Below are 26,672 nucleotides of genomic sequence, written 5' to 3'. Positions count from 1 at the left end.
ACCCACTGTAGGGCTCCAACTCACAACCTTGAGAACAAGAAGTGAGCCCGCCAGGCACCCGGAGGGAATGCTCCCTACAAGGAAGCATAGCTTCCTGCATAGCTCAGGTGGTTGCGCATCTGACTCTTGATTTCAGCTCAGGTCATGATCTCAGGGCTGTTGAGATTGAGCCCTGCCTCAGACTCCACACTAGGGTGTGGAGCCTGTAAGATTCATCCCCCCACCCACTTCTTCTCTAAAGTAAATAAATAAAAGGAGAAATTATGTAGTTTTTAAAAAAGACATATTAATTTGTATAAAATAACTTGTCCTGCTATAAACCACCATTATAAACCACAGTGTTTTGTTTTGCTACTTAACTGACACTTTTGGAGTGAAAATTATCAATAAAGTAATACAGGACTCCAAAAACAAAAAAGGATTTTATTGTATTAAAGAGCACTGTATTAATTTGCCAAAGTTTTGTAACTTAAGAAAGGTATTACCTTCCTTGGATTTGTACTTTAAGGCGGTATGCTATATTGTGGGCTGGAGACATTCACTGAAAAAATAAAGTCATTACTGGGGAGAAAAAAAATAAAAGAAAATCAAACACAACAGATGTTTACTTTCATTAAAAAAAAAAAGGTCAAAAAACCATATTGCAGTAACTGAAAGAATGTTATGATTATAAATACAGATATAGCTTTCAGTTCATTACAAAGCGGAGGATGAATCCTCACCCCTCAGCCACACACTTCTGGTTATCTTACAGAATGTCTTAACTTTTAAAGCCAAAGAGGCGAGGTCAGGAGGGACGGGTAGAACTTTCCATGGTGTGGTTCCCCCTTGTGCTGCTGTAGCACAAGATCAGGACAGCACGTGCTCCAGAACTCCCTGTCTAACCAGCTGCTCACACTTCCATCGGGGTAAGAAATGCTGAGGGGAAAATGGGGAGACGAAGAGAAAGGATTAGAAAGGAATTTAAAGTGACATTTTGCATCACTAAAAAGCTGCAACCGATTACACATATTTTTCAACAGCTAAGTAGCTGAAAGCTAAACTTAAGTATATTTGCTACTTCAGTCAACTGAAATTGAAGCCACTTAAAACTATACTGAATTCTGAGTTTTATAAACAAATTCAGTTTGCTTCCATTGAGCTTAACTCCAGTAGGAATTTTGCTCAGTGTCTGCATTTTGAGATTTATGAACAGTAAACCCAGGGGTGAGATTCCGCAGCAGTGGGTCACAAGTGGGACAAGAGCTGGTTGGGAAGATCAGAAAGGAGCATCTTCTCCATGAAGCCTTCTCTAGTACTAGCCTGAACATTTATTCTTGTCATAACAAGAGTGGCCACCTTCCTCCTGTATTTTTCAAGGATTAAAAGTATCTAATCTGTGACACGGGTGCTGTTCATATGCTGTGCATGAAGATACCCAGCTACTGCTCATGACTGTGTCCTTCCAAGAGGAAACTACTCTCGTTCTGGGACCTAAAGGAGCCTCCCTGTCGGATTCCCTCAAAACACACAGGCTTAAAACGAAGCATTTCCTGAAGTCTGGGGTGGGGAGGTGCAGGCAGCAAGGCAGAAAAACTTTCCAAGCTCACAGGTAACCAAACAAATCTCAAAGAAAAGATGGACATACTTGGCTAAAAACAAAAAATGGTATATTAGGAAGTTCAGAACAAATAGTCTGAGAGAAGAACTTTAGCACGAGGGATTGTCACACTTATTCAGGGAGGCATGCTGTGGCTCAGTGGCCCTACGCACCTAATGGGCCTTCCACACCAGCTCACAGGCCTATCGTGGGACCCAGGACCAAATAAATCCCTCCTGACCAATCAGGAAGACACAGGGCTGTTGAAGACACCCTAATTTGTTAAATAAATTTTTAAAATGCTTTAAGAATGTGAAATGTAGGGACACCTGGGTGGCTCAATGGTTAAGTGTCTGAGCCGTTGGCTCAGGGCATGATCCTGGAGTCCAGGCATCAAGTCCCACATCGGGCTCCCTGCATGGAACCTGCTTCTCCCTCTGCCTGTGTCTCTGCCTCTCTCTCATGAATAAATAAAATCCTTAAAAAAAAGAAAACTTGTTTTAGATGTGATCAGACATTTGAGAAGTAGATGAACATATACTAGGTAAAAGACATAAAACTGTCCTCTATTTTTATAATTGAGGGTAGGGCAATACTGAGAGACAAGTTAAAAACATCTCAAAGGGAAGGCTTCTGCATGGTCCACAGAGTGACAACTGTCTAGCACTGGAGCAGGAAGAGGGCCTCAGCTGGCTTCTACCTGCCCCAGTCCCACTTGGGCACTCTGGTGGGGAGATCAGCTATAGAGCTTGAGAAAGAAATTCAAACATAGCATGGTGTTTGAGATGAAGTTTTCTTCTATCTTGCTTTATGAGGATAGCTTTGTTCTTGTGAACCACAGCTTCCTGCAGGATCCTCCAGAGATACAGATTTTTTTTTAAATTTTTATTTATTTATGATAGTCACAGAGAGAGAGAGAGAGAAGCAGAGACATAGGCAGAGGGAGAAGCAGGCTCCATGCACCGGGAGCCCGACGTGGGATTCGATCCCGGGTCTCCAGGATCGCGCCCTGGGCCAAAGGCAGGCGCTAAACCGTTGCGCCACCCAGGGATCCCCAGAGATACAGATTTTTATGAGAGCACTTCTTTACCATCTGCTTTCTACTCATTAGTATCCTTCTTCTTTTTTTAAATTTTTATTTATGATAGTCACACACACAGAGAGAGAGAGAGAGAGAGGCAGAGACATAGGCAGAGGGAGAAGCAGGCTCCATGCACCGGGAGCCCGACGCGGGACTCGATCCCGGGTCTCCAGGATCGTGCCCTGGGCCAAAGGCAGGCGCTAAACCGCTGCGCCACCCAGGGTTCCCTAGTATCCTACTTCTAAGAGAATACCTGGGAGGGAAATTTTTGCTCTAATAACGAAAGATTTTGGGTCCCCTGAAAATTTGCCTTTAAAATGCTCAACCTTTGTTTAGGAAACTATTTATTATAGCTTGCATTTGTTATATGTGTTTATATATATTATAAACAAGGTAACATTATTTTGCTAGTGATTCTAGCATCTCTATCATTCAACACTCTCATAAGATTTAAAGTATCTCAAGATGTAGGGATCCCTGGGTGGCTCAGCGGTTTAGCACCTGCCTTTGGCCCAGGGTGTGATCCTGGAGTCCCGGGATTGAGTCCCACATTGGGCTCCCTGCAAGAAGCCTGCTTCTCCCTCTGCCTGTGTCTCTACCTCTCTCTCTTTCTCTGTGTGTCTCTCATGAATAAATAAATAAAATCTTTAAAAAAAATAAATAAAAAAAATAAAGTATCTCAAGATGAGAAATACCTGGCTATTTTTTTTTAATAGGACTGAAGTACCATCATCAACTTCAAATTCTCCATAGTCTTTTAGACACCGCACCTGAAAAGAAAAACTGTGTTTTATCTAAATAATTTTTAATATGTAGTCACCATAAAGTAAATAGGGGTTATAAAAATACCCACAGTACAAATACTAGGCTTTCTGCCTGTCTATTCCATCTCTGTGTACCTGGGCCTGGGCCTCCTTACTGAGATACTGATTGTCCTGTTTGGATGGTGAGGAAGAATGGCAGGATCTCCAAATGTATGTGTATGTTCGTGTCAACAGCAAGGAGACTCAGGGAGCTGGTGGGGGAAGACAGTGTCACGTACTGTGTTCCCTCTGCAAATCCTGATCAAAATATGTACTTACTAAAAGAGAATGCTTTAGATCGACTCCAATTTGCCTCTTACAGATTCTTCTATAAACTATCAGTATCTGAGATTAGGACACAGGTAAGTTTCCACAATTTCTGTTTTAAAGAGATTCATCCAGGGATGCCTGGGTGGCTCAGTGGTTGAGTGTCTGCCTTTGGCTCAGGGCATGATCCAGAGTCCCGGGATCGAGTCCCACATCAGGCTTTCTAGATGGAGCCTGTTTCTCCCTCTGCTGGAGTCTCTGCCTCTTTCTCTTTGCGTCTTTCATGAATAAATAAATAAAATCTTAAAAAAAAAAAAAGATTCATCCAATTTCCTTAAATATTCAGGTTCTTTCCCAGGAATACACAGAAGTATATCATGGAAGAACAGATGCAAACACGTCATAAGAATCAAGAGAAGTTCTTGGTCGAAGGTGGGAAGGGTAAGGCAGCCTTCTGGTAACCACTTGTTACCAGCCAAGATCACCAACAGCCTTTGGCTCTCAGGCTGCCACAGGACACCAGAGGGGCAAGCTTCCAGTCCCATGGGAACTCAGGACAGGAGTTGGTGCCCCAGGGCTTGCACTGGTATGAGTGAAGCCAACCCAACAGTAAGTTTCGGTTTTCTACTCTTCCTAGGTAATTTCATGTCCTATGACACCTCTGGAATCTTAACATGACCTCCAAGGGTATTCTTAGTTCAAGAAATACCTCTTAAGAAAAATCTCACCACTACTACCACCTTTTTGCTTCTTGATAATAAATAATACTAATTAAGAATAATTAATAATCAAGGATTATTATTAATAATATAGACTTTAATTATGGGCAATCTCAAACACTCCAAAACTGGCTTCAACAAGTATCAACGTGTGGCCAGCCTACTTCTGGATTATTCTGAAGCAAATCCTACATACCATTTCAACTATATTTTGGTATCTATTTCTACAAAATAAGATCCCTTATATTTAATTTTTTAGAGGGTTATTAATTTTATTCTTTGTTCATAAAGAATCAGCTTTTGGTTTCACTGAATTTCTTTTTTTTTTTTTAGTTTTTATTTTAATTCTAGGTAGTGTTATGTTAGTTTCAGGTATAAGATTCTTTTTTAAGAAACATAATCATAATACTGTTATCACATCTTAATAATTTACTATCATGAAATATCCAGTTAGTATCCACAGTCCCCCCTTTGTTTCATAAATGTTTTCTTTAAAGCTGCCATGTTACATCAGAATCCAACGAGAGCTACACAGACACATTTCTGACAGGTTTCCATGTCTTAATCTATGCAGTAGTTTTCTCCCTGTGCCCCCTTCCCCTTGGCTTATTGCTAAATAAAATGGGTACTTTGGGAGTTTCCCACAAACTAGATTTTCTTGTGGGTCCTTGTGGGATCACTTAACATGTTCCTATACACTGAAGTTACATCTAGAGGCTACATCAAATCAGGTTTGATTTTCTGACAAAGAGTGTTATACACTTCCTCTTGCAAGACCTCATGAAGCACAAAATGTCTGATTGTTCCTTTCTGGATATTAAGATTGATCAGTAGGTCTAGGTGTTACCTGTACCCATCCATAAACCTCACCATTATCTCCATTAACTTTTTACCTACCTACTGGTTTTAGAATCTATTTGCCTCCATGCGTTATGGCTACAAAATGGCGTTAATTAACTTCTTTTATTCCTACTGCATTTGTAAGCTGGAATTCTTCTATTAAGAAGAAATTTCCCTTGTAAACAACTTGGTTACCCTGAGATACAGTTTGTACAGTAAAAGCCGACGGATGCCTGATCCCATACTTTTTATTCACCGCTTTTCAGAATAGCCACATCCCTCATTATTCTCTAAGGGGGACCAAAAAGATTTTTCTTATGTTGTTATTATTTGGTCTCATTATGCATTCATGCTTTCGACATAACCAATGTGATTCAATTCACTGCTCCCACTTACTTGGCACTCCCCCCTGAAGTCCTTAATACTCAATACACTGTGCTTTCTAGGAAAACAAGTATTCCAAGCACAGCTTGTGCATTTTTATTTAGGATCTGGAATCAGCCTTTTATCTCCCCTCTAGTTAAGCCTGGTTTTCTTTAGTGGGAAATGGCATTAGACTCCAGGATTTGGATGTTCGGCTCTGGGCTGTTGCTGTTTCTAGGTCTGTCTAGTGGACACAGCTAAAAAACACTTTTTTGAAAAGAGAGATGATTCAACATGAGTCCATGCTGATTTTTCAAACTCCAGTTTGGGAATATAGGACTTTCACTTAACTTTTTCATTTTTTATTTATTTATTTATTTATTTACTTACTTACTTACTTACTTACTTACTTTTTCATTTTAATATTCGAAACTCTAGTCCCTTATTTTGAAAATCTTGGCTCCTGGTACCACTACTTTTTTGCTTGATTTATCAATATATAAACTGTTTCAAAATAACAGTAATAGTAACAGTAATATTATTACTCTTATTATCACTGATATTATTACTAATAATATGATTACTAAAAACAGGTTAAGATTTCTCTGTAACTCTTTTCATCCCTAGGACGTATCTACTAGGGATATACAATCAATTTATGTATTTTAAAGTAATTTAAAATAATTCCTGTTTGACTAATCTACCAACTTGAAACATAGGTTCATTTCTTTCATTGTGCTTTCAAAATCTGTGGGCTGACTTTCCGTTTTGATTTAATTTTTAATAATATGTAAAATATTTACATAGTTCCAAAGTTACAACTATTAAAAATATGCGCACTGAGAAACCTTCTACCCTATTCACACCACCCCCGAGAGGTAGTATTTTTGGTTTGGATATATGTTTCCTTTCTTTCTTAATGTGTATTAATATATATTCATATGCTCTTCCCTCTTAGACAACAGTTTTTTTTTTTTTTTTTGCTTTGTATACTTTTTTTATTTTCCACTTAAAATTTACAATAATCCTAAAGGATGTAATATTGGCCATGTTCTAGTTATCTATGCAACAAGCCACACCAAAACCTAGCGCTATAAAATATCAGCCATTTCATTAATGCCATGGATTCTTGCAACCCTAAAGAATGATTCTATCACTGGGCCAGGAATTTGCACAAAGCGTAGTGAATGCAGCTGGTCTCTGGTTAGAGTCGAACAGCCTGAGGCTAGAAGAGTCCAGGCTGGAGCATCCAGTGCCAAGATGGCTCCACTGGCATAGACAACAGTTTCTAAGCATAATCTATGCATTAAAGAAAAATCCATTTTCTTTTTTTCTTTTTTTTCTAAGATTTTATTTTTATTTATTCATGAGAGACAGGGTGGGGAGAGAGAGAGAGAGAGAGAGAGAGACAGAGAGAGAGAGGCAGAGACCCAGGCAGAGGGAGAAGCAGGCTCCATGCAGGGAGCTCAACATGGGACTCAATCCCAGGTCCCCAGGATCACACCCTGGACTGAAGGTGGCGCTAAACCGTTGAGCCACCCAGGCTGCCCTAAAGATTTTATTTTTAAGTAACCTCTACACCCCACACAGGGCTCAAATTCACCACCCTGAGATTAAGAGCCACATGCCCTACCAACTGAGCCAGGCAGGCACACCAAGAAAAATCTGTCTTTATTTTCTATTCTTTTAAAATATTTTATTTATTTATTCATGAGAGACAGAGAGAGAGAGAGAGAGAGAGAGAGAGAGAGAGAGAGAGAGACACAGGGGTGGGGGGGGGGGCAGGGGGGCAGAGACACTGGCAGAGGGAGAAGCAGGCTCTATGCAGGGAGCCTGACATGGGACTCGATCCTGGGACTCCAGGATCAGGGCCTGGGCTGAAGGCGGCGCTAAACCGTTGAAACACCAGGGCTGCCTGAAAAATCTGTCTTTAAGGTATACTTACTTCTATATATAGGCTTTTTGGAGGTTTCATATCCTGCGTGATGTCCAAACCTTCGTCTCCTCCCAGTGACCTCATATAAGTAGCAAGGGACTTTTTATAATGATTGAACCACTCCACCTGTAAACATAAAGATGGTCATTTGACAAAGTTATAAGAAAACAAACTTGCAGAAATTGTATACTCATCCTTTCATAAACAGCACACTTCCCCACATAGATCATTACTGACCATGCATTCATTTAAATCAAGTATTACTGATTGCCTGCTATGAATAGCACTGGTCTGGGGATTTAGGATGGATCATTTAACAAAGTGAATAAAAATCTCTATTCTCACAGAAGTTACATCCTAGCATAATCACAGACCTAAGGAATATTCCACCAGGTACAGAACCATGAAAAATACACCATTTCAGAATTATGATCTCTTCAAACTCTGCATTGGCAGATTTTCTGAAAACTATAAAACCTGCTGAGAAAAACACCCAAATGTCCATCAACTGATGAGTGGATATGTCTATCTGTACAATGGAATATCATTCAGCCATATATCAATATTATTCAGCCATATATCAATGAAGTTCTGATACATGTCAACACATAGATGAACTTTAAAAATATGCTAAGTGAAAGGCACAAAAGGCCACATATTGCATGATTCCACTTAAATGAAAAATCTAATATGTAAATCTATATATACAGAGAGGGACACCTGGGTGGCTCAGTGGTTGAGCATCTGCCTTTGGCTCAGGGTGTGATCCAGCTTCGAGGGTCGAGTCCCACATCAGGCTCCCTGCATGGAGCCTGCTTCTCCCTCTGCCTGTGTCTCTGCCTCTTTCTCTCTGTGTCTCATGAATAAATAAATAAAATCTTTAAAAAAAATCTATACACAGAGAAAGTAGATTAGTAGCTTTCAGGGGCTAGGAAGAGGGGAAAGAATATGGAGTAACTGATAATGGATACAAGGTTTTTTTTGGAAATGATGAAATATTCTGGAATAAGATGATGGTAATAGATGTACAACTCTGAATATACAAAAAAAACCACTGAGTTGTATACTTAAAAAATTTTTTTTTTAAGATTTTTATTTATTTATGAGAGACACACACAGAGAGAGAGGCAGAGACACAGGCAGAGCGAGAAGCAGGCTCCATGCAGGGAGCCCGACGTGGGACTTGATCCCAGGTCTCCAGGATCAAACCCGGGGCCGAAGGCAGTGCTAAACCGCTGGGCTACCCGGGCTTCCCAAGCTGTATACTTTAGAAGTGTAAACTTGATGGTACAGAAATTATATCTCAGTAAATCTGTTACTTTTTCATTGTTGAGAGATTAAAGAAGACCTAAATATATGGAGGGATATACCACATTCATGATTCAGTATTATAATAATATCAACTCACCTATGGATTCAATTTAATCTCAATTAAAAAAAAAACAGTAGAACCTGACTGAGTCTAAAATTTACATGGAAAGGCAAAGGGACAAAAATATTTGAGACACTTAAAAAAGAACAAGATGGCAAGACTTACACAAGACTTACAATAAAGTTACAATAATTAAAACAGTGTAGAATTGGTGAGAGGATAGATTAAGAGAATAGAAGAGAAAGTTCCCTCTCCCAAATCCTGATATATTGACACTCAATTTATGACAAAAGTGGTACCACACATAGAGCAATGGGGAAAGGAGGACCTTTTCAATTAAGTGGTAATGGATCATCTCCATATCCATATTTAAAATGCAACTTGACATTATACACAGACATCAATGCCAGTACCATAGATCTTCTCATGAAAGGTACAGCAATACAGCTCCTAAAAGACTACATAGAAAAATGTCTTCATAACCTCATTAGAAAGTGTGTGTATGTGTACGTGCATGTGCATGTGTCCCTGGGTTCACAGAATGAATGACTCACAGAATGACTCACAGAACTCTGGAGAGCAATACACTTATAATCACAATTTTACCATAGTGAAAGGGTAAGAATCAGAACCAATCGAAGGAAGAGACAGGGTGAGATCTGGGAAGGTACTACAGGGTAGCCCCAAGATGGGCCAATTTGGCATAAAGACTGTTTTTAATTAAAAAGCAATCAAAACCCAGCAGATTCAGGAAAAGTTCTTTACCTCCCTTACAAATGCCTTAAAACAATTTAGAGGACTTGCTCTAGGAAAAGAGTGACCACCACAGACAACTACATTATACCACAAACAAGATAGACAGGAACCTAGCAAGGCCTGCTTACTCAAAGTCCTCTTTCCTTTGAAGTCCTAAACCTCTAACCTTTGGGGCACCTGGCTGGCTCAGCTGGTAGAGCATATGGCTCTTCATCTCAAGAGTTTTGAGTTCAAGCCCCACATTGGACAGAGCTTACATCAAAAAAAAAAAAAAAACAAAACATATATACATCATTTTGCCCGTTTTTGGAATTTCCATGCGTAGATTCCTTGTATGATGAAATTTGATTTTCTCCTGTTGGTCTGTTTCATGTTGGGGCACCAGGGTGGCTCAGTCAGTTAAAGGTCTGACTCTTGATTTTGACTGTCATGATCTCAGGATGGTGAGATCCAGTCCCTGTGCACAGGGACCGCTTGAGATTTCCTCTCTCTCCCTCTCCCCTCCTCCCAACTGTGCAAGGGCACGCGCTCTCTCTGATGAATAAATAAATAAGGTTTTTTTTTTTTTTTTAAAAAGTATCATGTCAATTTGATTCTTAGTCTGGCTAAAAGGACCTTGATGGGGACAGGATATTCTTGCTCCCTGACAGTAAGCAAACATGAAACTTCCAGTGTCCTCTCCCTAAGGAATCATGACACACTGACCTGGCACAATGATGTGTAACAATATACACAAAGTACTATCGACCAGGGAGGCTCACACAAGTTTTCGTGTCCAGGATTTTTACCGGGTGTTCATCACACAAAGATCATTGCTCAATCACTATCCATGTGACAGCTCCATCTCCAGCTCTCTGGAAGTTTGACTGACCTCAAGGGATTCAAAGCTCCAAACCTAAGATAGCAAGAACCCTCAAGTTTGAAGCCAGTGATTTAGAAGGGGGCTAGCCCTGGGAACCCCCAAACCTGCGGTTGGTGTCTGCAGTTAAGGGCAGTCTTAGCCTGTGAGGTTTAGTCAAATTCTAGATAGTATCGAAGTCATCGCAAGCCTGTAGCAGGTATTACCATCCTCATTCTGTAAATGAGGAAATGCAGGCATAGAGAGAACTCAAGTCACTTGCCCAAGATTAGACAGTGGCAGAAACAACATAGGAACCCAAGTTCATGTGACTCTAGGCCTATGTCCTTAAATATTGGGCTAGCTTTGAGCCTTAGTGACTAGACAAATGAAGAGGTTTTTTTTTTTAATGATATAATTTTTTTCATTTAAATTCAATTAACATACTGTATTATAAGTTTCAGAAGTAGTGATTCATCAGTCTTCTATAATACCCAGTGCTTATTACATCACATGCCCTCCTTAATGTCCATCACCCAATTAGTCCATTTTCCCATCCCGCTCCCCTCCACCAACTATCAGTTTGCTTGTTAAGAGTCTCTTATGGTTTGTCTTCCTCTCTGATCTTAGCTTGCTTTATTTTTCCCTCCCTACCCGTACGATCCTGTTTTCTTTTTTTAACATTTTATTTATTTATTCATGAGAGACACACAGAGAGAGGCAGAGACACAGGCAGAGGGAGAAGCAAGCTCCATGCAGGGAGCCTGACGTGGGACTCGATCCGGGAACTCCAGGGTCATAGCCTGGGCCGAAGGCAGGTGCTAAAACCACTGAGCCACCCAGGTGTCCCAGTTTTGTTTCTTAAATTTCACATGAGTGAGATCATAGAATAATTGTTTCTCTGACTGACTTACTTTGCTTAGCATAATACCCTCTACTTCCATCCACAATGTTGCAAATGAGATGTCATTTTTTTATGTCTGAGTAGTATTCCATTGTATACATATATATATGTATATATATGTATGTGTGCATATATATTCCCACTGGTGGTATCTCACTGTGGTTTTTTTTATTTTTATTTATTTATTTATTTATTTTTATTTTTTTTTTCTCACTGTGGTTTTGATTTGTATTTCCCTGATGCCGAGTGATGTGTAACATTTTTTCATGTGTCTCTTGGCCATCTGTATGTCTTCTTTGGAGAAATGTCTGTTCATGTCTTATGCCCATTTCTTGACTGGATTATTTGTTATTTGGGTATTGAGTTTGATAAGTTCTTTAGGGATCTTAGATACTAGCCCTTGTTGATGGTATTTTGATAGGGATTGCATTGAATGTATAATTTTTCTGGGAAGCATAGACATTTTAATAATATTTATTCTTCCAATCCATGAACATGGAATGTTTTTCCATTTCTTTATGTCCTCTTCAATTTCTTTCATGAGTGTTCTATAGTTTTCTGAGTACAGATCCTTTGGTTAGTATCTTACGGTTTTTGGTACAATTGTAAATGGGATTGACTCCTTAATTTCTTTTTCTTCTGTCTCATGGTTAGTGTATAAAAATGCAACTCATTTTTGGGGCACTGATTCTTTTCTTTTTTTTTTTTTTTTAAGATTTTATTTATTTATTCATGAGAGACACACAGAGAGAGAGAGAGAGGCAGAGACACAGGCAGAGGGAGAAGCAGGCTCCATGCAGGGAGCCCGACGTGGGACTCGATCCCGGGACTCCAGGATCACGCACTGGGCCGAAGGCAGGCGCCAAACCGCTGAGCCACCCAGGCGTCCCTGGGGCACTGATTCTATGTCCTGCCATTTTGTTGAATTCCTGTATGAGTTCTAGCAATTTTAGGGTAGAGTCTTGGATTTTCCACATAGAGTATCATGTCACCTGCCAAGAGTGAGAGTTTGACTTCTTTGCCAATTTGAATGCTTTTTCTTTTTGTTGCCTGATTGCTGAGGCTAGGACTTCTAGTACTATATTCAACAACAGTGGTAAGAGTGGACATCCTTGTGTTCCTGATCTTGGGGGAAAAGCTCAGTTTTTCCCCATTGAGAATGATACTCATTGTGGGCTTTTTGTATATGGCTTTTATGATATTGAGGCATGTTCCCTCTATTGCTACACTGTGAAAAGTTTTTAGTCAAGAAAGGATGCTATACTTTGTCAAATGCTTTTTCTACATCTATTGAGAGGCTCATATAATTCTTGTCCTTTCTTTTATTAATGAGTATATCACATTGATTACGTGGATGTTGAACCACCTTGCAGACCAGAAACAAATCCCACGTGGTTGTGGTGAATAATCCTTTAATGTACTATTGGATCCTATTGACTAGTATCTTGAGGAGAATTTTTGCATCCATGCTCTTCAGGGGTATTGGTCTGTAATTCTGCTTTTTGGTGGGGTCTTTGTTTGGTTTTGAGATCAAGGTAGAGCTGGCCTCATAGACTTTGGAAGTTTTCCTTCCATTTCTATAAAGCAACAGAATATGCATTCTTCTTGAGTGATATGGAACATTCTCCAGAATAGATCATACACTGGGTCACAAATCAGGTCTCAACCAGTACCAAGACTGGGACCATTTCCTGCATATTTTCAGACTAAAATGCTTTGAAACTTGAACTCAAACACAAGAGGAAATTTGGAAAGAACTCTAATACATTGAGGTTAAACAACACGCTACTGAACAGCGAATGGGTCAACCTGGAAATTTAAGGAGGAATTTAAAAAATTTATGTAAACCAATGAAAATGAAAACACAACTGTTCAGACAGATCCTTTGGGATACAGCAAAGGTGGTCCTAGGAGGCAAGTATACAGCAATATAGGCCTTACTTAAGAAATGAGAAAAATACACAACGCAATGTGGCACCTAAAGCAGCTGGAGAAAGAACAGCAAATAAAGCCTAAACCCAGCAGGAAAAGAGAAATAACAAAGATTAGCACAGAAATCAATGAAATAGAAACCAAAAGAAGAGTAGAACAGATCAATGAAATTAGAAGCTGGTTCTTTGAAAGAATTAATAAGATTGATAAACCCCTGACCAGACTTATCAAAAAGAAAGGACCTAAATTAATATAATAATGAATGAAAAAAGAGAGATCACAACCAACACCAAAGTAATACAATTATATGAACACATTATGAGCAACTATTGACCAACAAATAAGGCAATCTGGAAGAAATGGATGCATTCCTAGAGATGTATAAAACTGAATGTACCAGGGATTCCTGGGTGGCTCAGCGGTTGAGTTCCCGCCTTTGGGTCAGGGCATGATCCTGGAGTCCTGGGATCGAGTCCCACATCAGGCTCCCTGCATGGAGCCTGCTTCTCCCTCTGCCTGTGTCTCTGCCTCTCTATGTGTCTCTCATGGATAAATAAAGAAAATCTTTAAAAAAAAAATTTAAAAAAAAAAACACAGCTGAATCTACCAAAACTAGAACAGGAAGAAATAGAAAACCTGAACAGACCCATAACCAGCAAGGAGATTGAAACAGACATCAAAAATCTCCCAACAAACAAGAGTCCAGGACTAAGTGGCTTCCCAGGGGAATTCTACCAAACATTTATTTATTTATTTTTGATTTTTATTTTTTTCCATTTTTAAAAAAAGATTTTATTTACTTATTAATGAGAGACACAGAGAGAGACAGAGAGACAGAGACACAGGCAGAGGGAGAAGGAGGTTCCACCCAGGACTCGATCCCGGGACCTCAGGATCATGCCCTGGGTTGAAGGCAGCACTAAACCACTGAGCCACTGAGCCACCCAGGCTGCTCCTCAACCAAACATTTAAAGAAGAATTAGTCCCTATTCTTCTAAAGCTGTTTCAAAAAAGAAGAGTTTTGTTACAAATATTCACGCTAACTAGAAAAATGCACATGTGCGCCCATACACACAACACTCTCTCTCTCTTTATGGAAATCCCTAAATAATAATGCCAGTTTTTTATTCCTACTGATGGATCACTAATAAGTAACATAATGGGACTTTTTTGTTAATGAGAGAGGTATCTGTGTAGCATTTAGAATTACTCCATTCTCATCACAGTATATACCAAATACATACCAAAAAGTGCTAAAAAAAACCAGATGTTAAAGACAAAGAGTAATACTATAAATCCCATTACAGAATAAAGCCTGATGCATTTTTTCACATTCAGAAATGGGAACAACAGCACGAGCTTACTTCTTCCGCAGACATGTGAAACCGTAGAGTGTTGGGCAGGACACTGCCATACTCCCATCTGAGTGCTCTGATCCGAAGCAATCGGTCATACCTGGGATATAAAGAAGGTATGAGACTGCATCACCCTAGGAGACACCTTGGGGACAATGGGGAAACTTAAATATGGACTAGATGGGTGTGGGGAAGGGTTCTTGGTTTCTCTAGGTTGAGAATGGTGCTATGGTCACAGGATAAAAGGCCCAAATGTCCTTATTTCTTAGAGATGCATACTAAAATATTCAGTGGAAAAACCCTATCATGTTTTCGAATAGTTTAACACAGATGAATAAAACAAGATGAAGCAAATACAGCAAAATGTTAAAAATTGTTAAACCTATATGATGGCTCCATAGGGGCTCATAATATTATTTTCTGAATTTTTATGAATACGGTGATTTTTCATGAAAAAAAATTTAATGGAAAAAAAGTATTTAGAATACTTTTGTAAGAAAAATAAATCTAAGAATTTCTGTCATCCATTTCAAGTAGTTAATTAGGAAATGACATGGAAAGCCCTCCACTGTTTCCTGCCACACCAAGCAAAAACTGAGAAGCTCACAAATACGCTACAGCACAGCGTCGATTCCTCAACAAAGAGCAGTGTCGAAATTTGATGGTTGGTATCAAGTCACTTCGTCCACCTGACTTTACTTCATTCCTGGTAAGAATATATAAGAAGAAAAGAACAAATATGTATATTTCAGCATAAGGAAAATTTTCAAAACCAACTAACAACTGATTTGCATGTTTGTATCTATTTATAATTACCAGTTAATCTAACCAAATAGTACCTGCCTCCACATCAGAGCTTTTACTAGTAATATTAAAAGATAAAAAAGCCAAAAGCCAAAAGTGAACTAATCTACCTAAGATCATGCTGTCAATGTTTTGTTTAAGCATTTGGTATTTTGAATTTTTGCACACTGATTAATCTCCATTATTTTCTAAAGATAAGCATTATGCTTACTTACTTTTTGGAATTCCTTTATCATGATGGGATAAGAAACAAACCTAACATCATGGCTCACAAGTTTATGGTCTTATGTCATGTTTTTATTTGAAATGGTACTACTCTTGTGGTTTTTCCAAATCCTTACAATAAAGTGAGTTACAATGGAGTCAACATGATTCTTCATTTATCCCACAAATATTTATTGATCTTCAACTATGTACATGTCCTATACTGCAGTGTTCTTCACATAGAGAGGGAAAAATTTTGGTTTTACTCTATAAAATGCACATCCTCTTAGGTATTAGACAAGTATCACATTTAAAAACCAAATGTATAATTAATGGGCAGAGTTTCAGAATTACACGATAAAGGATTATGAAAACGGATGGTGATGACAGCTGTGTAACATTATGCACATATTTAATACTACTGAACTGTACACTTAAAATGACTGAGATGACAAATTTTATGTTATTTATATTTTACCAAAACAAAAATGATGGAAAAAAAAAACAAAGACAGATGTACAGAATAAGGAAAACTCTACTTTGGAGTTTTAAAAGGAATTGGATGAATATGAAAAGGATTCCTTCCTGCAGTGCCTGCTCTAGGCCTTGAAAATAGAGGCAAAATCCATGTCCCTGTCCTATCAAGTCTTCTAGATCTGTTGTGTATACTTGTCACTCTCTGAAAGTCAGATTTGTTCTCCACATTGTTTACCATGTGTTCTAGATTATAAAGAAACAGTACAGGGCAGGCCGGGTGGCTCAGCGGTTTAGCACCACCTTCAGTCCAGGGTGATCCCGGAGACCCCGGATGGAGTCCCATGTCGGGCTTCCTGCATGGAGCCTGTTTCTCCCTCTGCCTGTGTCTCTGCCTCTCTCTCTGTGTGTCTCTCATGAATAAATAAATATCTTTTAAAAAAATAAAAAAAAAAAATAAAAAGTACAAAGATGACATTAGAGTATTTTGTTAAGTACATAAGGACTTCCTAAAAAACCGTTTTTTTACATCAGTAATTAAAAAGGAATAGATCTTTTCTGACAAATTTTAACAGAAACTGGTAATAATGAGTGCCTTCCATCACCCACCAAGGAATTAGGAGGATGGGGCATGGAATTTTGGATCACAAATTTGCAAATGGTACAAATATAGCAAATACAGGAAAATCATTCCCTTACTGGACTAAGGCCTATTAAGCTACCTCCTAAATAAATTTGTCTTTAATCTGTTCACTTTCAACTAAGTCAAGGTCACCTCTGCTATCACCTGTGAGACCAGGATGCTATCACCTGGTTATCACCTGGCTGACCAGCATGCTTCCCTCTCCTCTTGGTCCCCCCACCTTGTCTACTGTCCATATAGCAGACAGGATTGGTTATCTTTTTTATTTATCTATTTATTTTTTATTTTTATTTTTTTAAGATTTATTTTTATTTATTTATGATAGACATAGAGAGAGAGAGAGAGAAAGAGAGGCAGAGACACAGGCAGAGAGAGAAGCAGGCTCCATGCCAGGAGCTCGACGCGGGACCTGATCCCGGGACTCCAGGATTGCGCCCTGGGCCAAAGGCAGGGGCGAAACTGCTGAGCCACCCAGGGATCCCCTATTTTTATCTATTTAAATTCAACTTACCAACATATAGTATACCGCCTAATGCTCATCACATCACGTGCCCTCCTCAATGCCCATTACCCCATCACCTCACTAACCTCCCCCTTCAGCAATCCTGTTTGTTTCCTAGAGTCAGGAGCCTCTCATGGTTTGTTGTCTTCTCAGTTTTCCCTACTCAGCTTCCCCCCTTTCCTTATGGTTCCTTCCACTACTTCTTATATTCTACATATGAGTGCAACCATAATTGTCATTCTCTGATTGGCTTATTTCACTCAGCTTAATACACGGTGACCTTTGTTTTTTTTTTTTTTAATTTTTTTAATTTATTTATGATAGTCACAGAGAGAGAGAGAGAGAGAGAGGCAGAGACACAGGCAGAGGGAGAAGCAGGCTCCATGCACCGGGAGCCCGACGTGGGATTCGATCCCGGGTCTCCAGGATCGCGCCCTGGGCCAAAGGCAGGCGCTAAACTGCTGCGCCACCCAGGGATCCCCAGGGTGACCTTTGAAAACATAAACATGCCACACGCTTAAAAATCTCACCTGATGTCACCCTTAGCCTGCTTGCTAAGCTTCAGCCACACTGGCCTTCTTTATCTATCATTGTCCTGATCATCCACCCTCCTTCACAGCTCAGGGCCTTTGCATATGCTGCCCCTTCCACCTAGGATGCTTTCTGCCTACAATCACTGCCTTATTGAAACCAGCTTCTCCTTTAGACCTCAGCTGTAATGTCTCTTCCTTGGAGAGAACTCCTGGATTCCTCTATCTAAGCCTATCTTTGATTCATTATTCTCTCCCCTGGAACTCTGTTGTTTTCCTTCACGGCATGTAGCCCAATTTGGTGTATCTGTATTTACATCTGTCTTCTGCACTGGACTGTGAAGGCCATGGGGGCAGACATCTTGACTATGTTGTTTACAGCTGAAATACCAGAGCCACTTATCAGCACAGTCATTGAGTACTGTAATTGCATGAAATAATAAACAAATTGCTTGGGAACTTGAGATTAGGACTTTACTTCTGCCTTATACTTATTGTAAACTGGCTGCAATTCTGGTTCTCATCCATCTGTGAAAATTTTTCTGTATCTCTCCTTAAACATCGCAGTTGGAAAATGCTCCCATTGTTCATGTGTTCCACTAGATCTTACCAGCACGTTACTGATTTCTATGCCCAAGTAACTGATAAAAACACTGTACCTAACAAGGCCAAAGACGGAACTTCACGTCACAGACAGACTTCTCTCTAGCCTGAGATCTGAATATCTCACCTTTGATCCTGGAGCTGGTGGTTCTTTTTGTCTTACTCTTCACCAAATCACAAGAACCTATCAACTCTGTCACAGCTCACTGTCTCCACTGGGCCACCACCATGCTCAGCTCCAAATGTTCTCTAAACCTAGGGCTCTCTCATTCACCAGGCTGTGGCCTTCCATTAGCATTGGTTCTTGGTGAACTGTGCACAAGCTTGGAAATCACTGCTGCTCCTACCAAGTCTATAAATTGAATGTTCTCCCTTTAATGCACTAAGGCAGCTCTTAGTGAAAGTGAGCAGTAGAAACTATTTTGTTTCATTGTTAGGATCTTTATTTGCTCCTATCTCATCTCTTCACTCTAATTCCTTGCAAGTCATATCATTCAAATAACAAATATTTATTGAGCATCTACTATGTACCACGCATGATTTGAATCTGTATACATTTAGGGTGGTCAACACAAATCCCCTCAGTCCTGTATAGCTACAGTATGATCAGGCTCACAGAGAATTAAAAAAAAAAAAAAAATCACAGGGCACCTGAGTGGCTCAGTCGATTAAGCATCTACCTTTGGCTCAGGCCTCGCATTGGGCTCCCTGCTCAGTGGGGAGTTTGCTTCTCCCTCTCTCTGCTCATTCATGTTCACTCTCTCTCTCAAATGAATAAAATCTTTAAAAAATAAAGAAGTAGGGATCCCTGGGTGGCGCAGTGGTTTGGCGCCTACCTTTGGCCCAGGGCGCGATCCTGGAGACTCCGGATCGAATCCCACATCGGGCTCCCAGTGCATGGAGCCTGCTTCTCCCTCTGCCTATGTCTCTGCCTCTCTCTCTCTCTCTCTCTCTCTCTGTGTGACTATCATAAATAAAAAAATAAAAATAAAAAAATAAATAGAAATTTTTAAAAATCGTATCTAAAAACTGATGTGACATTACCTGATTTCAGTATATTTCTTAAGTTTTTAAAAAATATCAATCTCATCAAAACTTACACATCAGACTGGTTTTGTTCATATAAAGCTTTCATCTCCTCCAGAACTTGCCTGAGTCCATCCTCCTAGAACATATAAAATGATATCGATACATATCCATTAATTCCTCCAAGTCTATAGCAACGTTTGATCTACTCTACATTTCTTATTAAAAAGCAATAATCCATTTATGCCTTACAGGGGTGGCTATAGCAAGTGTCGGTAAGGATGAGGAGAAATTAGAACTCTCATACATTAGAGGTAGGAATATTAAATGGTACAGACCTATGAAAAGCAGTATGATGATTCCTCAAAAAGTTAAACATAGAATTACCATATTACCCAGCAATTCCACTCTTATACACTCGAGACTTGAAAATATGTATTCATTCAAAAACTATGTACATAGGGGGATCCCTGGGTGGCTCAGTGGTTTGGCGCCTGCCTTTGGCCCAGGGCGCGATCCTGGAGTCCCGGGTATCGAGTCCCACGTCAGGCTCCCAGCATGGAGCCTGGTTCTCCCTCCTCCTGTGTCTCTGCCTCTCTCTCTCTCTATCATAAATAAATAAATCTTAAAAAAAAAAACAAAAACAAAACTATGTACATAAATGTTCAGAGCAGCATTATTTATGGTAGCCCCAAAGTGAAAACACCCATATATCCCTCAACTGATGAACCAATAAACCAAATATGGTATCTCCATTCAAAGGGCTATTATCTGTAGAGAAAAAGGAATGTAGTACAGTGTGCAACAACATGGATGAACTTTAAACAGTATTCTAAGTGAAGTTAATCATATACAAAAGGATAAATATTGTGTGATTCCACTTACCTGAAATATCTAAAATAGGTAAATTCATGGAGATGGAAAGTAGATTAGAGGTTACTGGGGGCTGGGGCAAGGGGGAAGTAGGGAGCTATTGCTTAATAGTTACAGAGTTTCTGTCTGGGTTGATGAAAAAGTTTTCGAAGAGGAGTGATGGTTGCACAAGGATATGAATGTAATTGACAGCGCTGAAGTGTACACTTAAAAATGGTTAAAACGGGTGCTTGCGTGGCTCAGCAATTGAGCATCTGCCTTTGGCTCAGGGCGTGATCCTGGAGTCCCAGGATTGAGTCCCATATCAGGCTCCCTGCATAGAGCCTGCTTCTCAGGATTGAGTCCCATATCGGGCTCCCTGCATGGAGCTTGCTTCTTCCTCTGCCTGTGTCTCTGCCTCTCTCTCTCTGTCTCTCGTGATAAAGAAATAAAAAAAATCTTTTAAAAATAAAAAAAAATGGTTAAAATGGAAGATTTCATGTTATATATATTTTACTACAATAAAAAAATAGACCAAAAAAGTATTATAGGGATCCTTGGGTGGCTCAGTGGTTTAGCGCCGCCTTCAGCCCAGGGTGTGATCCTGGAGTACCGGGATCGAGTCCCATGTCGGGCTCCCTGCATGGAGACTGCTTCTCCCTCTGCCTGTGTCTCTGCCTCTTTCTCTGTGTCTCTCATGAATAAATGAATAAAATCTTAAAAAAAAATGCATTATAAAAGGGAATGAAGTACCGACAATACAACACCATCAGCATACTGATTAAGGATATTCTCAAATACATCGTACTAAGCAAAAGAAGTCAGATACAAAGGAATACATACTGTATGATCCCTGCTGGCCCTTTATAGAAAAAGTATGCATCTCCTGGCACACTGAATCTAGACCCTCCCCCTCAAAAAGACAAATATAATCTGTAGTCACAGAAAGTACATCTGTGGTTGCCTAAGCTGGAGGTGGTAGGGAGCCACAGAAAGGGAGAAGGGAATTCTTGGGGTGACAGAAATCTTGACTGTGGTGCTGCTTACAGTGTACAAGAACGTACACAGTTGTAAAATTAAAATATTCTGCTAAATTTTATTTTGTTGTTATAAATTAATATCTTACAGTGTACAAGAACGTACAGTTGTAAAATTAAAATATTCTGCTAAATTTTATTTTGTTATAAATTAATATCTCAATAAAATTAACCACAAAAAAACCCACACAACAGTCCTATATAGAAGCAATAAGGCATGACAAAAGTATGTAAATAACTTTAATGAAAACAGATCTCAAAAGATTACTACAAAAAACAAACACTTTTGGTTTGCAACAACGGAAGGACCAAAGGAATTTCTCTACTACCTATCTTGGGACAAATTTTTTAAAGATTTTCCTTTGGAAGGATACAAACATTAAAATTTTGGAGTTCAAAAATGTTACACAGTAGGTCTGTCAGCAATCCAAAGATAAGTGACCCAACTATTTTTAGGGCCAACATATATGTATTAGCAAAAACATTTTGGCATTATTAATATAACTACAAAATAAAGAACTTAACCCTGTTCAAACCTAAGAAAATACATAATTCCCAATAAAAAACCTAAGCATGACCTCTGTCTTCCCTTTCATTAAGTAGTTAAAAAGAGAGCATGGAAAAGTCTGATTTATTAGAATTCAGTTAAATAGGGGTGCCTGGGTCACTCAGTCGATTAAGCATCTGCCTTGAGCTCAGGTTATGATCCCAGGGTCCTGAGATCAAGCCCTGCATGGGGCTCCCTGTTTTGTGGGAAGCCTGTTCCTCCTTCTTCCTCTGCCTGCTGCTTCCCCTGTTTGTGCTCTCTGTCAAATAGATAAATAAAATCTTTTTTTAAAAAAAGAGAGAGACAGAGAGACAGACACACAGATGCCTGGTGGCTCAGTGGTTAAGTGTCTGCCTTCAGCTGAGGGCATAGTCCTGGAGTCTCAGGATCCAGTCCTACACTGGGGTCCCCTCAAGGAGCCTGGTGCTACCTCTGCCTATGTCTCTGCCTCTCTCTGTGTGTCTCTCGTGAATAAATAAATAAAATCTTAAAAAAAAAAAAGAATTGTTAAATATTTCTTTTATCAGCAAATAATATTTTAAGGAATAGCTGAGCTGAGTGAAGTAAGTCAATCGGAGAAGGACAAACTGTGTATGTTCTCATTCATTTGGGGAATATAAATAATAGTGAAAGGGAATATAAGGGAAGGGAGAAGAAATGTGTGGGAAATATCAGAAAGGGAGACAGAACATAAAGACTCCTAACTCTGGGAAACGAACTAGGGGTGGTGGAGGGGGAGGAGGGTGGGGGGTGGGGGTGAATGGGTGACGGGCACTGAGGGGTACACTTGACGGGATGAGCACTGGGTGTTATTCTGTATCTTGGTAAATTGAACACCAATAAAAAATTAATTTATAGAAAAAAAAGGAATAGCTGAAACTCCTGCATGATTAATAGATCTACAGGTATACAAAAGATGTGTAAAATAGTTCTATAAAAATAGACAATTTTATAAAAATGATTTCAGATTTAATTTTTTTTTAAATCTGTAGTGAAAATTGCACTGTTTTGTGTTCCCATGTCAGGCTGGGAGCCTATGATAATTTTCCTAAAAACTCACTTAAACTATTACTAGTTCTGCATATAGAAAGTGGACAATCATTTCAATTTGCTGAACACAGCAACTAACCTTGAGAGATCCTGGAATGAACAAGGCAGAGTTCCTGCTCTAAATCCAGTGACTATCATCTACCTGGGAGGAATGATTCTTTTTTTTTTTTTTTTTTTTAAAGATTTTATTTATTTATTCATGATAGTCACACAGAGAGAGACAGAGAGGCAGAGACACAGGCAGAGGGAGAAGCAGGCTCCATGCACCGGGAGCCCGACGTGGGACTCGATCCCGGGTCTCCAGGATCACGCCCCGGGCCAAAGGCAGGCGCCAAACCGCTGCGCCACCCAGGGATCCCGGGAGGAATGATTCTTGAAGAGTCATGTGGGTAATGGGCCTATCAGCCCTCAGATCAATCAGATGGATTGGCCTGTCCCTGCTTGGCTGTGTCAGAGCGGCCAGCCTCCCCAGGCTGAGTCTTCCAGGCTACTGAGTCAGTCACCTGGCTGGCAGGTGGGTCTGTCAGTAGAAGGTGCATGTGCAAAAGGTGCTTTGCCAAACTAAGACCTAGAAAAAGGAGTGATTTTATAACTTCTAAGTCCCGCCCCAGCTCTCCCAAAAGTGGTAAACCAACACTTAAAATTTGTGTGAAACAGAGAGCTGGATAGACTAAGGGTCTGAAGAGCCAGTTGCAAGGCTGGTGTGGCCAGTTTCTGCCTCACAAGCCTGTGCCTCTTTGGGCTTATTTCCTCTTATGTTAGATGACCTTCAAAGTGCCCAGTTGTCTGACTGCAGGATGGAGTCATATTTTACAGCCTACACACCTTGGCATTCCAGAATCTCTGAACTTCCCACTATTGTCTCCTAGCTTTTTAAATGAGGTAACTGTTCTAAAAGAACAGTAATCTAGGAAACCTGTGTCCGAGGTGAGGCTCTGCTCCAATATGCTGTATGTTCAGACAGTCCCTTAACTTGATCTTTAATTTCTCTTGGCTCAGTCTCATCTGCAAAATGACCTGTTTGACCAGGCGCTTTTTAACGTTCAAAACAAAACTCAGGGCAGCCCCAGTGACTTAGCAGTTTAGCGCCGCCTTTAACCCAGGGCATGATCCTGGAAACCCGGGATGGAGTCCCACGTCGGGCTCCCTGCCTGCCTGCCTGTCTCTCTCTCTCTAATAAATAAAATCTTAAAAAAACAAACAAAACAAAACAAAACAAAACAAAAAAAAAACAAAAAAAACCTCACCTTTCCCTAAACACTTCTCCTGAACTCTGATGTTGTAACTCAGAGAAAATCCCAAGACCCTCTGATTTCTCCCTTTCATTCATTACCCACCCCATCTCCACTCCTGTTCTAACAGGTGTAAGTCCTACTTGCCTTGTCTCAGAAACCCAGACACTGATTTGTGGGCCCAGTGACCAGACATAGTTTGGATCACACCCAGCTCTTACAGCAGGTCTGAGAGCTATCAGAACCACCCATAACCATCTCCCTGCCACCATTCTTCCTTGTTTCCAATCTGTTCCGCATCGTGCTGCCATCATTATCCTCAAAACATAAAACCTTCCCTAACACTCCCCTGTCTAAAATCCTTTACTGGCTTCCAAATGCCTCATACGTGAATACCCAGCGCTCCTCCCTAGAACACACCTTTGTAGCCTCTGCACACCTCAGCCACTCCTTCCTACGTGACCATGGGTCTCTGTGCGGCTGTATCCTTGGGATGCAATGCCTATCTTCCTTCTCAGGGTGGGGATCTCATCCTTCCAGGCGTGGGCCAAATGCCCCCTCCTCGACGCCGGGTTCATCCCAGTATTCCTCCTTATGCTCCTACGTACACCTCTCTGGTGTCCTCACAGTGCATTCCAATACTCTTTGTGCCCCTGTCCCTGGCAGGGGAGCACATGCCCTGGCATCCACCCAGCCGCTGCCCTATGCTGTGGAAGGTAGACAAGTGGAGAAATTTCGAGTCCAGATCTGGAGCCGGACTGCAAGGGTTCAAATCTTAGTTCCACTTCTTGCTGGCCACGGGCAGGATACTCAATCTCCCCAAGCCTTTGTGTACAGGGCTGGCAGAAATGGTTTAAATCTCAAAGGGTTCTTAGGAGAATAACAATAACAGAGGCCAGGTGCTTAGTACCCTGTCGGGGTAAGTAACAGAAACATCTTGTTAGTAACAAGTCGCAGCAGCAGCCGTGCTAGAAATAAGTATAAAACACGGACTTCGCCGCTACTGTTGGGCACAGGCCGGAGACCCTGAGCTACGCCGCCCTTAAGAGCCCTCACTCTTCCCCATTTTTTGCACAAGACAAAGCCGGCACCGAAAGCTTGCGGAACCGCCCAAGGCCCCACCACCGAGTCAGGGTCCCCGCCTGGCGCAGGGGCCTCGCTCCCGCCCGAGTGCTCAACAAATCTGGGTTGTTAGCCGGCACCGAGAAACGCTCCGTCAGACATAACGCCCTGCAGTGCTGCTCTACGTGGAAAACACGGGGGGGAGCAGACCCAGAGAATTCGCCAACTCGCTGGCAAAAACAGGGGTGCTCTCCTTTTCCTGCTAGATTTTGTTTTCCCGTGTTCCGAAATTTCTGTTTCCGACTTCAGAGCAGGCCCCGCGAGAAAACCGAGCCTCCAAGATCTCAGGATCCGGTCCCACGTCCGGGTCTGCAGGGCCGGGGCAGAACCCCAGGGTGGCCTGGTGGCCTACCCGGCCTGCCCCGGCCCCGGCCCCCGCCTGCCCCGGCCCCCGCCTGCCCCGGCCCCCGCCTGCCCCGGCCCCCGCCTGCCCCGGCCCCGGCCCCCGCCTGCCCCGGCCCCCGGCCCCCGCCCCTTCAGCAAGACCCGCCCGCTTTACCGCGGCCTCGCTCACATTGAAGGCCGGCAGCTGCCCTTCTGGCGCGCGATGCAGCTCGCGGACCAGTTCCACGGCCTTTTCGCAGAACATATCCCACGCGCTCCGGCCCCGAGGCCTACGTCAACCGCCGGCCCTCACGCCGACAGTCGCCGGGTTCGCGCACGCCGCGCAGAGGCCCCGCGGTGCCCGGCCCCACAGCTGCCGACACTCGCCTCCGCCCGGCTCCGCCCGGCTCCTTGGCGCCAAACATGCGCAACCAATAGAAACGCGCTCTGGGCCTCGCGGCCTACGGCGGCGGCCAAGGGACAGTTGCCGCCGCCGCGCAGCCGCACTCTAGGAGCGGCGAGGGCTGGGGGTGGGTGCGGCGCACTTCCCCAGGCCGGCTCCCCGGGCTGCGAGTCAGCAAGCCTGCGGTCCACCTAGTCTGAGCAGACTCTCTTTTGAGGCGCAGCTCGCGACAAATGCATATGTCGCAGCTTCTTTTCTCCATTTATCCATCCATTTTTATTTATTTATGACCAAGGGGGTTCACTCTGACGTTGAGAAGGAATGCTCCGAAACTGGGTGTGCTTTAATCTTAGGGCATGGCATTTCGTTTTAGTTTTGCAGGTGGGTTTTTGTTAAGTAGAAAAGGGAAACCAACTTTTCTTGGGTATCTCCTGTGTGGTAGGGGCTGTGACATTCATTTGATTCCCATGATTAATCGTCAGGTGGTGCTTCTAAGACTCTTGGTGCTGATTAGAAAGCAAGATATGTAACTTCTTTTTCTTCGAGTAGACTCTGAGCCGACCCTGGGGCTCGC

General features: G+C 41.4%; 1 protein-coding gene across 3 annotated transcripts; it reads right to left on the bottom strand.

The window, feature by feature from the left end:
• Window positions 1-403: 403 nt before the first annotated feature.
• On the bottom strand, window positions 404-26,086 carry GINS1 (GINS complex subunit 1). Of its 3 annotated transcripts, none has more exons than XM_055321621.1 (7): window positions 25,871-26,086; window positions 19,606-19,670; window positions 15,353-15,451; window positions 14,755-14,845; window positions 7,598-7,714; window positions 3,356-3,430; window positions 404-918 (listed from the first exon to the last, which is right to left on the bottom strand). In XM_055321621.1, exons 1-7 carry the CDS (start codon window positions 25,958-25,960, stop codon window positions 850-852), a joined length of 606 nt encoding a protein of 201 aa, XP_055177596.1. In that variant the 5' UTR covers window positions 25,961-26,086; the 3' UTR covers window positions 404-849. The 3 variants fall into 3 exon arrangements, with proteins under 3 accessions (XP_055177596.1, XP_055177597.1, XP_055177598.1); XM_055321622.1 differs by having other exon boundaries at window positions 25,886-26,086; XM_055321623.1 differs by lacking the exon at window positions 3,356-3,430.
• Window positions 26,087-26,672: the final 586 nt, after the last annotated feature.

This window comes from Nyctereutes procyonoides, unplaced genomic scaffold (genome assembly GCF_905146905.1).
Source record: "Nyctereutes procyonoides isolate TBG_1078 unplaced genomic scaffold, NYPRO_anot_genome, whole genome shotgun sequence".
In the NCBI taxonomy this organism is placed as follows: domain Eukaryota; kingdom Metazoa; phylum Chordata; class Mammalia; order Carnivora; family Canidae; genus Nyctereutes; species Nyctereutes procyonoides.
The sequence above is the reverse complement of the archived record's forward strand: the minus strand, read 5'-3'. Positions and strand labels throughout refer to the sequence as shown.